The sequence below is a fragment of the Olea europaea genome, unplaced genomic scaffold (assembly GCF_002742605.1).
Source record: "Olea europaea var. sylvestris unplaced genomic scaffold, O_europaea_v1 scaffold1657, whole genome shotgun sequence".
Lineage (NCBI taxonomy): Eukaryota > Viridiplantae > Streptophyta > Magnoliopsida > Lamiales > Oleaceae > Olea > Olea europaea.
Genome location: NW_019234232.1, coordinates 137,552 through 150,649, shown reverse-complemented (window position 1 = coordinate 150,649; position 13,098 = coordinate 137,552). Strand labels below are relative to the sequence as shown.

Here is a 13,098-nt window from a genome sequence, read left to right as displayed (position 1 = left end):
ATAAAGCGATTAATTTATTACTAACCTCTTGATCGATCATTTGGCTGATGAACGTTGGGGGATCTTCTCCTTCATTGCCAATATTCACTCTAATTAGGGGGTTTTGTGCTTGAGCGTATCCAGGCTTGGCGATCCTTATCACTTCGTCGTCTAGTCCCCTTGTAGGCACGTCTTCTTCTAAACAATCCACCTTGTTGACTTCTCGACCAATACTTTGTTCCAACTCGAACACTGCCAATTTGTCTCTCAATGCTTTCAAGGCTGTCGCTTCTTTCGTCTTGTCCTTGCATTCTTTATTGAAAGCCATTAATTTGGCTTTGAAGGCCTGAATATCGGCCATTTGTTTTTGTTGCTTACAACTCATTTAAAACTCTTTGCTTATTCTTTTACCAATTACTGGCTCCTCCAAGGCCACTATGTTTGGCCTCATTTGACTGAACATTTTAGTGAGTGCATCCATCGAAAACGGCTCTTCACTCTGTGCGACAATCTAAGTTTCTTCTCCATCTTGGACTACTCTGACAGGTCCATAATTTCCTTCGTACATGAACCTTTCTCCTGAGTTTGCTTCTGCGACAAAAGGCCTATGATCGGTCTGCACCACCTGTCATTCCAAAAAACTAGGCACTGATGGAGCGATGAAGGTATACAGCGACTTCCGTGTATCCAATCTCTTCCTAATAACACATTGTAACTAGTGGGACCATCTATTACAAAGAAGATTGTGGTCCTAGTAGTTGTTCATATGGTTATGTCCAATGGCATAACCCTTTAGCTAAAGTTGCTCCTCCATTGAAACTTGTCAGGATGACTTCCGTTGGGATCATATCACCTTCTGTCTTTGCGAATTTCCTCATCATCCTAGATGGAATGGTGTTTATAGCTGCTCCATTATCGACGAACACTTTTGCCACTGGTATGCCGTTAACTAGAGTTTTAACGTACAATGGCCTCAAGTGTTTGGTCAATTTCATGGCTGGTCCTCTATCGAGTTACCCTTTTGTGATAAGTCAACGTGCATCATATCGCACTGGGCCTCTGTCTCTTGAATTTCCTTTTTACTGTTTTCTAATGCTTCTTCTTCATTTACCCAACCTGTGGGAGGAGGCATTATTCTTAGAGGTGATCCATACTTTTCAGAGCGAGGCACTCTCTTCTTCCTTTTGGGCGTCCCGTACAGCACGTAAAAATCGAAAGAATGCCCAGATGGTTCTCCCAATAAGTTTACTTCACGAACTCCCTCTTGGTGTAATTGCTTCAACAGAGTATTGTACGATACTCCTCTTCTCCTTCTTTCTGCTTCCAGATCGATTTCTTCTTCGATGTCTGTCATACCATAATCTTTTTCACCAGTGTAGGCCTCTCTAGAAGTTTGGCCTTCTTCATATTCCAGTATATTTGCTTCCTCTTTGTTATCCTCCTTTCCTTCTTCTCCCTTCTCTTTATTCTTGAACTCATTGGCTAGTAAATAGTTATTAGCCACAACAGGAGGTAACGTACCAAACTGAATAGTAAGGGGCTGATCTGGATCTTCTCCATCCCTTCTGTCTCGCTCAAATTTCGACTTCCCAGAAGAAGTCTCTGGCAATTCTTCCATAGGTTCGCCTGTACCAGTCTCATCACTGACTTTGAGAACATTTTGATTGGCTGCTTCGAGTAGTCTAGGTGCCTTAGGACGTAGCATTCCCTGTTGTTGCCTCATCATTCGCCCATAGTTCCGTTGAAAACGCCTTTGTTGGGTTCTAGTCATCTCATTGAAAGGTTCCCCCTTCCAGCCTCATACTGGAACGAATGTCATACATTTGGTTGATGAGGTTGCGGTCTGAATGTTCTCCCTTTATTTACTGGCCTGAACTGCCTCTCAAAAGGCGATCCTTTATAGAACGATGTACCTCGCCCTCTACCAGGCTGAGCGTTTGAGAAAAAACTCGGGCGATGGTGATGCTGCCATATCCCTGGTTTCTTTACATTTGAACTCACTTCTTCTTTGCATCTTGCACATAGGACGTCTTCGTCCTTTTTGGGCTCTTTCCCCTTGATACGTTCAAAGACACTGGGATGTGGTCCAGAGTCTTCTTCTCCATCATCTATAACCAACTTGAATTTTGGCAACTTGTTTTTGAAACCAGACGTCACCATGTTCACTTCAAGTGGCTGTAGAAAAGGATTTTCATCCATTGCCATCTTCCTCTTATCCTCGAACGTAATTCGTCCTTTTTCAATGGCATCCTGTAGCACATGGTAAAAAACTAAATAGTTGTTAGTCAAATGTGATCATGCATTATGTCATTTACAATATTTTTTACCCTTAATTTGTTCAGGACTTGGCAATTTATGCTTATCGCTCAACTTTATCTGCTTGTCCTTATATAATTTATCAAATATAAGGTCAGCTTTGGTTACATCGAACGAGAACGTTTTACCTTTATGTTTTCATCTTTTATAGGCTCATCCTTGCCCGACGGCCTAGGCTTAGCCATTATAGGACAAGTATATGTGTCTCCTTTAACTAATTCGGCCAAACACATTTCGGTTTGATCGTAATACTCGTCATTAATGGTATGATTATCAAAATTTGGGTCTCTATAATAAGTCCCATTGCTAAAATTTTTCATTTGTTCTTCTTCTCTTATTAATCGTTTATACCTAATCACGTTCGCGCTCAATTGGAAAAGATCAGGAAATTTCTTGTCTTGGAACTTCTTCTTCAGATCAAAGCTTAGACAACTTTGAGCGATTTTGACAAACTCCTTTTCAGGCAAAGGTATAAAATATTTACTTTTTGTTGTCTTGAACCTTTGAAGGAAACCTTCTGCCCATTCGTTTGGCAGTTGATGTAGATTCGCCAAATCGGCCAAAATAACTTCAGACTCAGTCTTCTAAAACTGAGCGTGGAACAATTGCTCCAATTGTTGGTTTGAACAGAGTTTGCTGGTAAATTGATGAACCAGGAGAATGCTACTCCTGTTAATGAACTAGGGAACAACCTCATTTTATGGTAATCAGTTACGTCACCACTTTGCAATGTGAATTGCCCTATGTGTTCTAGAGTAGACACCTCTCGTAAACCGGTAAACAGTGAGAATTCTGGCACTTTATACTCTTTAGGCCATGGATATGCTTGGTCTACCCAATCAAGATATGGTTTTCTGTAAACGGCCTAATGACAGGACGTACTCCAAAAGTCATCTGGTCCTGTATGATTTCCATAATCTGATTCCTCAACATGACGTTGGGGTCATATGGAATTCTTACAGGTTGGTTTACCGGTTGATTTGCTTGAGCCCTGATGTTTGGTCCTTGATTGGCAACAAAGTTACCATGATTTGGGTCATTGTTACCATTAGCCCGAACATTTATTCCATCATTAACACGTGGGGTATTCTGCCCGTTATTTAGGACATTATCTCTTACATTTGGGTTACCCCCTAAGTTAGATGTACCAATGCCACTATTTTGATTTGGTATTACACCATCCTCCTGGTTTGAAGTAGAGGGATCAAAATGTGGTTCTACTCCTTGATTTACACTTAAGACTGGGGAATTATGTTCCACAATTGTCCTAATTTGAAGGTGGTTTGTAAGAGGCACAACTGGCTAACAAACTTGGCCTACTAACTTATTCATTATTTCGTTCAAAGTATTTAGTTGTTTGGTCATGTTGTCATAATGTGCATTTTCATTCTGGGTAAATCTTTCCATATTATGAATATTTCGTAAATTTACCTGTTCAACGACATCTTGTGTGAATTTTTCGAGTAATGCACGCATGGTTCGAGGACTCAACTCTGTCATTGGTTCGTAACGACTGTGATTGCTCTGATTCTGTCCATTTGTTCATGGAGAGCCATGCTACTCCTCATATCGCTCGATCACAGACTGAACTCCTCCTTGACTTGCTGCTTCCTTATTGGATTTCTGAGATATATTGTTTCACCTTTTGTATCTTTAACACCAAACACCAAGGTCCCACTGGACATGCCAAATTGTTTCGTGCGGGTTGTCGCTAACAATTAAAAAGAGATCAGACGATTGTGAAAGGAACAAACCTCTTGAGACAAAATCCCAAAAAGGGGTGTTTTATTGGTGATGACTTTACAATTGAAATTTAAACAGAATGCCTCAAAGGGGCGCAAGAACACGAGTACTTAAAAAAATGTTTTAAGTCTAAACTAAGGAATTGAAATTACATATTCTCTGTTTGAGAGTATTTGATTCGGAGTACTTGCTCTATGTCTTTTCTTCCTTTTATATTCTCTTGATGCTCTCTTTGTGAGCAATTGCTTAGAAATCGCTTAATTGCTTTATAACTGTCCATTTTCTTCATGGTGGCCAACTTATCGTGGAACTGCCGCCTCTAACTGCTGCCATTACTTTTTGTCGTTCAACCGTCCTCAACTGAATATCCTTGAATCGTGGAATGTAATAAGATTACCCAATAACTGATTCGATAATTGTATTTTTGGATAACCATAACATCTTATGTTTGCTAAGATCCCGGGCGATTCGAAGGTTTGGGCTAGAACAGGGTCATAACTTTGGGCGACTGCAAGGCACTTCATTCGCTCAGATCTTGGGCGTCTTGCAAATTTGCGCGATGGTATTACTGCGTTCGTGGGCTTCCACTGCATTAATTAATAATCCTATTTGGGCATTTATTCTGAATTGTCCAGTTAGACTTCATTCTTTAGACTATTCGAATTGGGCTGCATTTTTAGCGTGTCAATAAATTTTTTTAAGTTTTACAAATCCGTCGCTTTGCATCTCCCATATTATTGAAATTTACGTTATATTTGTCATTATTGTAACAATTTCTACAACTTATTTAAAAAACTAATAATTCAATGCACGAGTCAGTACTAAACTTTCTGTAGACGATGGCCGTTGAATGCAATCCAGTTAATGTCGCTCCTCGTCTGTCTCAAAATCTTTGTATTTAAAACCCAAAACAAACCCCCACCCCAACCCCACTTCCACCCAACTCTCTATCTCCAGATTTTACTGTTTTTCACCCATAGATGAATGCAGTAAATTCTATTAAATCCCAGGAGGCCAAAAGAAGGGAACTTTCTGGTCCACGGTGGGTTCATGAACTTCAATCTGTTGTAAACTTCCAAAAAGAAAAGGAAAAAAAAAAATGAAAAAGACAGCATATGTTAATCTGGACCGTCGATTCGATACCCCAAGATTGATAAGTACAATACAAACATCAATATATATACACAATAATTCCCTCTCTGACCGTTTTTCATAGTCCCTTCTCTCTTTTTAACACTTTCCTTCCTCAAAAGCAGATACCTCAGCATTTGTTTTTCACTCCCTATAAATATTTCCTTTTGAGAGATTTGCTTCAGGCTGTTTAATTACATGTTTTTCAAGATTGAAGCTTTGAAGTTGAAGGGCAAAAAATAAAGGAAGAATAAAATTATGGGTTTACTGGTTTTTGCACTTTTCTTAGTAGTATCTGCTGCTTCTGCTGATGAAGGTCAGTGTTTTCTCTCATTTATCTTGCTTCTCTTAACTTTTTCTCTATGTTTTTTATATTCTGCATTCAATTTATTTCTATTCAGTTAACCCCATCTCTTGTTTTGGATGTAAGTGTTTTTTGTTGCTGGCTTTGATTTGGGCTTTGTATTTTGAGGAAAAAAAAGTGCTCTTTTGTACTAATGATATTTAGCTTGAGTATTACTTTGAAATGTTCAGTTCTTGAAATATGCCCACTAAAAATTGGGTTGTAACAGGTTTTCAGAATGAAGTCCAAATGTAAGCTAGTGGAAAAGGGGTAAATAGTTGACGTAGGCAAAGTTAGAATTACTGAAATAATAGTACATTTCTTTAGTTTAGCCCTTCTTTGACTTCACATTTTACATTCCAAATGAGGATTATTCTAGAGGAAATAAGAATCTTACTTTTTAGAAATTTTCTTTTTCCTTGAAGTTCTTTCTAAGGTGGATCATATCTGCAGTAAATTCTTCTAGCATTATTGATATCCTACATTCTACAATGTGTCCCCTACCAAGAATTGGAAATAGCTCTATTGCTAACCAGCTCATGTGGGTGTCCTTTTATGTCTATAGAAAGTATATTATGCAATAAAAATATTTTGTGACCATAACACCCAATGAGATCCAACAGAAGTTTGCTTTGAAGGGCGATTTAGTCATTTCGTAGTTTGAAATCTGACATGTTACCATGTCACAGTAGTTGCATTGTCATATTTTATGAAGAACTCTTCTGTCTTTACTGGTTTTTATGCACATGGACTACCTCCTATTTTGTTTAGATCTAACTTTTAGGAACTTTCAAATACGAAATTGCTTATATCTTAATAGTAATAATGAACTTTTTAGAGTAATAAGGCAATCTTACTTCAGCAGGTTTTATTTATTTATTTATTTATTATTATTTTTTTAAACAATTGAAGCAATTTTTTCAGTGAATTGTAATAGTATAATAAGTTCCCTTTGACTTATTAGGAAAACGCTTTCAATGAATATGTTATTATTGTCCTTGATCTTACCTTATAAGGGTATTGCAGGCCATGATAGAAAGAAGGAATTATTATAATATTGTAAAAGTTTCACCTTTCAATAACTTGAAAAGTTCTATAATTGAGCAGAAGCTGGTAATATATTTGTAGTTAAAGATCCGATTGTTCCACAATGTAGAACCCATATTCGATATGTAGTTGTATTTTGCATTTCACGTCTTTCTATTTGTTACTGCCTCTGTCCTTGTTTAAGTGCTGCATTTCCTTTCTGGGAAATCTGTTAAATACAGCAACTTTTTAGAAGTTGTAATTCTATATTTAAAATCCTGACCCTTCGTTGAGTGCATGTTGCGATTAACAAAGACTCTTTGTCACTAGTTTTTAGAGTACAATGAGAAGTTATATGAAATCTCTACCATTTCAGCTTTCACCTGAAACTAGGTTCAAGTTGAATCCAAGACATTTAAATGAGGAAAGAAAGAGGACGTTTATAATCTTCATATTCTTCTTGCTTTTGATAAAGTTCTAGACTGTTAGCATGAAAGGCTTGCCTCTTTATGACTTTTAGTTGGTCAAGGAAAAACAATTGTACTAAAAATCATAATTTATATGATTAGTGTGTGGTAGTGATCCCTTACCGGTTAATTTCGACAAAGCGTAGTGCAGCTTTTTGGCAATATGATAGGCGTTTCCTTCTGTAAAAGAGCAAATGGAGTCCTCTGTCACTTATAAGGAACATAAAACTCTAGATGACGGATAATTATGTGGCTCATGATGGGAAACTGCAAAAAAAAAAAAAAAAAAAAAAAAAAAAAAAAAATGAAAATTATTTTTGATTTTTAAAAGTAGGACATGTTGATTTAATAATGGAAATACAAATTTGCAAATGGCAGAAACATGAAACTCGATAGTATCAATAATTCTCCAATACAATCTTCAAGAAGCCTCAAGTTTTGACTTCGCATTAAATTGAAGCTGATTTTGTATATTGATCTTTAAACATTAGAAAAAATAAATATCTAAATAAATAAATAAATAAAATATCATATTAACATAAGAACTCTTCCCATATACGACCTGAGATCTATCAAGCTTTAATTTTTACAATTGAGGATTTCTTGTAGTCTGATCCAGGAGACCTATTTGATTATTAGTAGTGTTATGCCAGGAGGATCTCTTAACTCTTTCTTTTTTCTTCTTAGAGTTATTTCACAATCTCGAATTTAAGTTAATTTTTGTTTTATTCCTTCCTCTAAGTGAGGGCATCTTTTTGACCACCAGAGGAAATGCAAGACGATAGAAGAGTTCGTTCCGCAGCGTAAGATATTGGAATTTATCACGATCACCATCTGAGGAATAAATTATGAATAGCCCAAATTTAATAACCAAGGAAAGCAGTAAAATGAATTCTATTTTTATGAGTGTGGTTACTTTTTGCCTTTCTTTTATATATTACACTATTAGAACCATGTAATGTTTTGTTTTAGAACTAAATTACACATGTTCTACTTTAGATAGACCTACATGATTACATGACGGTTACCCGCATTTTGGTCAATATTAGTGTTGGCGTTTGAAGTAATTACTTATAAGTGATTATGGTATTCATTTGCCAATGTAATTAACCATTCTAAGTTGTGAAACTTAGCCAATCTAGTCAATATCAGTCCTGGACAAATATTATTTGATATGACAAACACAGTCTCATGTCCATTATTTGTTTACCGATTTGGATGTTACATTCAGTGTCTTTTGCTGATCTGCCCATTCCCCTAATTTCTCTTATTTGCTATTCTGCAGATGGTTTCATTGGTGTAAATATAGGCACAGCACTCTCTGACATGCCAAATCCAACCCAGGTGGTGGCTCTTCTCAAAGCTCAGCAAATTCACCATGTCAGGCTTTATGATGCAGACCGAGCCATGCTACTCGCACTTGCTAATACTGGAATACGAGTTACTGTATCTGTTCCCAACGATCAGCTATTAGGCATTGGGCAGTCTAATGCAACTGCAGCCAACTGGGTTTCTCGCAATGTTCTTGCACATGTTCCTGCCACGAACATCACTGCCATCGCTGTAGGATCCGAAGTCCTAAGCACCCTTCCAAATGCTGCTACAATTCTAGTTTCTGCCATGAAATACATTCATTCAGCCCTCGTTGCTTCAAATCTTGACTCCCAAATTAAAGTTTCTACACCACATCCTTCTTCTATAATCCTCGACTCATTTCCACCCTCCCAAGCTTTTTTTAACCGCTCTTGGGACCCTGTTATGGTCCCATTACTCAAGTTTTTGCAGTCTACTGGATCCTTTCTTATGCTTAATGTGTATCCATATTATGATTACATGAAATCCAACGGTGTGATTCCGTTGGATTATGCTCTATTTCGTCCACTCTCTCCTAACAAGGAAGCTGTTGATCCTAATACACTTTTGCGTTACACAAACGTCTTTGATGCAGTCATTGATGCAGGATACTTTGCAATGTCCTATGTGAACTTCACTAACATTCCCATTGTTGTAACCGAATCAGGTTGGCCTTCCAAGGGTGACTCGTCTGAACCAGATGCAACTCTTGACAACGCCAACACTTATAATAGTAACCTTATCAGACATGTTCTCAACAACACGGGGACTCCCAAGCATCCTGGGATTGCGATTAGTACATACATTTATGAACTTTACAATGAAGATCTTAGGCCTGGGCCTATTTCAGAGAAGAACTGGGGGCTTTTCGATGCCAATGGGGTGCCAATTTATATCCTACGCTTGACTGGTTCTGGGACTGTGTTGGCAAATGATACTACAAATCAAACATTCTGTGTTGCAAGGGAAGGTGCTGACCGCAAGATGTTACAAGCTGCCCTAGATTGGGCTTGTGGACCTGGGAAAGTGGATTGTTCACCTCTGTTACAAGGGCAACCTTGCTATGAACCAGATACTGTAAGTGCACATGCATCATATGCTTTCGATGCATACTATCACCGGATGGTTATGGCTGATGGGACCTGCAATTTCAACGGGGTAGCCGCTGTTACCACCACAGATCCAAGTATGTGGCCAATATATTTTCCTTTCTGGATCACATTTAACAATTACTGCTTTGTGCTATTTGCAACTGCGGCGATATAATTAAATTAGTGCAAAGAGAATACATTTAAGATGAGCACTAAAGAAGGCACTAAAAACATTTCACACTTACATGAAACCTGGTTAAACCACTTGCTTTAATATCTTGTTTTAATACTTGAGATACTTATTGTGTGAAATTATGAGTTTTGAATGTTTTCCCTACTCATTTGCTGAGCATTGAAAATCCCATCTACTTGTTGGGATTACTAATGTTATTGTTCTGATGCAGGTCGCGGTTCTTGCATATTTCCCGGAAGGTATGAACTGATTAAACTTAAATTGGATATTCAAATAGCTCTGATATCTTTTCACAATGTCGGAGTTCCATTACACGGTTGAATTCCTCTGAAAAAAGTTTTCTTTGTTTTTTTTATTTTTTATAGTGGTAGAAGAAATGGCACCTTCACCAATAGCACCTCCCCTGTTCCATCCTCAAACTCTACCGCATCTGGCTGTCGTTCAAGATATTTCGGCAGCAGTGATGCATTCACGAGCTCAGTGGTACTTGGCATTCTACTCTGGAGTGCTACGTTTTTGTAATAGTATTTCGTTATCAAGCATCTTTGTAAATGAATTGACACCTCGAAACAATTCTTTTGCTGTGTATCTTATCACACCCAGTTTTGTTACCACTCCAAGTAGTGTAAGGTGTGGCGGTCATTTAAGACAGAGAGAGCTGTCTGGTAATTTGGTGTAGAATGGTTCATTAATTTGTAAAAACAACCCAATTTATTAGGTTAAAAAGTAATTTGATAATTCTTATTAGAAAAATCTCTGTAATCTGTACACTTGGTGTCCACCACATTCATTGATTATGTAAAGAATGACACCCGAGTCCATGAATCTGTTTTCCTTTAGATGCCTTGTGCTTTAATGGAATTTCCTGAATGATCAAATTCCAAACTAAGTGCATGTCTGGACCGATTCTATTCAGATTTTTAGCGTAAATTAGAATGTTATAAACAGTAAGTGGGTCCCACTCAATAAAGCAGCTGTCTTTTAATGTGAAATCCTAGAAATGGCTACAGTAGAACTCGCATGACTATATTTGTTTGATCTCATTAAATTAAATTACATTCTATTCCATTTTTCTCTTTCCTATTTTCAATCATACAAGCTTCCATAAAATAATATTATACGTAAATCGAAAATTTTTCCTTCTTTTTCAACCACTCATTTTTCTAAAAAATATTATTCCCTCCATTCTGCAGCCCTGATGGGCATGTAGGTTACAGTATGGCTTGTTACAGAAATTGCACTTCGGGAGCTGAAGCCAACACTCTAAACACAACATTTCTGCACAAGCTGCCTCTGCGAGTTCTTGACCGGTAATACAAAGGCCACACTCTTCACACCTCGGAATGCAGTTGTAGCATCCCCTACATTCAATTCTCTGATGTTGCTTCTTCCGTTGACAGGAATCTCCAGGGCAGTCGAAGACCATTCGTACTTCGTAACACTGGGGACAAACATCTACGTCTACTGAACCATCAATTTCTTCGAATTTGTGTCTAAGGCTCGAGCATTTATTGTAGTCGTGATATAATATCGTCCTTTTCTTTTGCTGTTTTTGGTTCAAATCTAGTAAACTGTGAAGCGTTTCAAGGTCTTCTTTCTTCATGTTGTAGATGCCAGTGACTTTTAGGCTCTTTAGTTTGTGGTTGTCTTTTGTTAGCAACTTCACTGCTTTAATGAATCCCTTAGGGGTTATGCTTGTGCAGCCTGGAGTATAGAGCTGCAAATGAAAGATAAATCATAGAAAAAAATTAAAAGAATCAGTTTATTGTGTACAAAAACTACTAATCACCCAACTTAGTTGCTTGAATTAACAAAATATCGTGTTGATAATATAAACTTCATTAATTAATGTAGCTCATCATTTACAGACAGATCGTATGACAAATAATTGAGTTGACTAATCAAAATATCATGTAAACAAGTAAATTAGAACGATTCAACACCAACCAAATCTTATCTTTCCTCCCATTCATATCTTCTCGCGAAATTTGAACAAAAATATTGAAAATAATCTTTACAATCAAATACTAAATCGTGCATGAATCGTTACTCAAATTAGCAAACATATCTCCCAATAAGCAAATCATACCTTTGAGATAAAGGGATTTTCCTCTACAACCTTGAGAAGTCCATCATCAGTAATTCTCACACAGTTCTTCAGATCCAGAAACCTTAGCCGGCCGTTGGCTTTTGACGTAATTTTCATCAGAACTTCATCCGAAAGACGCTTGTTCAAAGGCGGTTCGACTATTACGTTAAGCCATGGCAATATGTCATTCTTTATAGCATCTCTAAGTGATTTGCAGACTTGACTCATCGAAACAAGCTCAAAAACAGGAAGAAAAGCTAAGACGAAGAAAAGGGCTTCGTGTGGTGGACCTGATTCAGAACAAGTACTCATGGTTTGTTGGAATGAATATGATAGAGAGGAATATATTTATGAATAAGGATAATGAAGCAGGGCAAGTCGTGTATGGAATTTTGTTAATTGTAATTGGGCTGCCTCACAATTCTTGGCCAGCCTAGTTGGATCAATTGTTATTTGGATTGTCTAATTTGGGTTTATAAGATTTAAAGTAAGCACACTTTGATTGAATGGGACTTTGCCTCTTTGAAGGAATTAGTGTCAGCCGTACACGTGGCTGGTTGCTGTCCCTTGGATCGTAACCTTTCAGATGACCCGATATATAACTTGGTCTTGGCTCTCTTGTTTTCTTCTTCCAGACGCTTTGTGAGATTTTTTCCTTCGTCTCTTCCTTTTCTCTGAGTGAAAGTTAGGATTTTGTTCTCTCTGTGAAATCTGTAATCGATCTTTGTGATTTCTTCAATTTTGAGTTGTAATATGAGATTTTAGTACTCTTATTGTTGAGATTGAGTAGTGTGATTACCGATCGAAAGAGACGAGAGAGAAATCGAAGAAACACATGGTTTCTTCATTTATATTGTAACGATTTCTTGGTTATTCTTAGTGGATCTAGAGCTATATCTGATTGCAGATGCTCTCACAAGACTGAACATCCGGACCTTTAAAGGTTGAAAAATTTCTTTGTGTTCTTTTAATTTTTTGCAATTACTTTTGGTTGAAATCGTTTAAACCACGAAATAACTCGAATCTGGGCCTCACAAGTGGTATCAGAGTGAGTTATTGTGTGAAAAATTTAGATAACCCTACGTTATGGATCTTATGGAGATCGTATCAGTGTGTGAAATAAAATTTGTTTTCTCAAAACTTGTTATAACTCGATTTTTCGACTCTATTTGTTTTGTTGTTTTTTACTGAGTTTCTGGTTATTCGAAATACTAACATCTTTTGTGTTTTACTGGTTCTGTGACTCGTGCTGAGTTTTGACGAGTTGAGCTGACTCACTTCGATTCATGTTGAGTTCTTCACTCACTACTGAATTAGTATTGAGTCTTGGTGACTCATTGGTTTCTTGAACTTGTTCTGTAAATCTT

General features: G+C 37.3%; 2 protein-coding genes across 2 annotated transcripts; one reads left to right on the top strand and one right to left on the bottom strand.

The window, feature by feature from the left end:
- The first annotated feature begins 5,074 nt into the window (after positions 1 to 5,074).
- On the top strand, positions 5,075 to 10,395 carry LOC111377448 (glucan endo-1,3-beta-glucosidase 3-like). The gene is made up of 4 exons (XM_023000543.1): positions 5,075 to 5,485; positions 8,291 to 9,544; positions 9,854 to 9,881; positions 10,008 to 10,395. Exons 1-4 carry the CDS (start codon positions 5,428 to 5,430, stop codon positions 10,162 to 10,164), a joined length of 1,497 nt encoding a protein of 498 aa, XP_022856311.1. The 5' UTR covers positions 5,075 to 5,427; the 3' UTR covers positions 10,165 to 10,395.
- On the bottom strand, positions 10,251 to 12,043 carry LOC111377457 (F-box protein SKIP28-like). The gene is made up of 4 exons (XM_023000553.1): positions 11,732 to 12,043; positions 10,858 to 11,359; positions 10,487 to 10,620; positions 10,251 to 10,304 (listed from the first exon to the last, which is right to left on the bottom strand). The coding sequence occupies exons 1-4, from the start codon at positions 12,041 to 12,043 to the stop codon at positions 10,251 to 10,253; spliced, it is 1,002 nt and encodes a 333-aa protein (XP_022856321.1).
- Between the last annotated feature and the right edge of the window lie 1,055 nt (positions 12,044 to 13,098).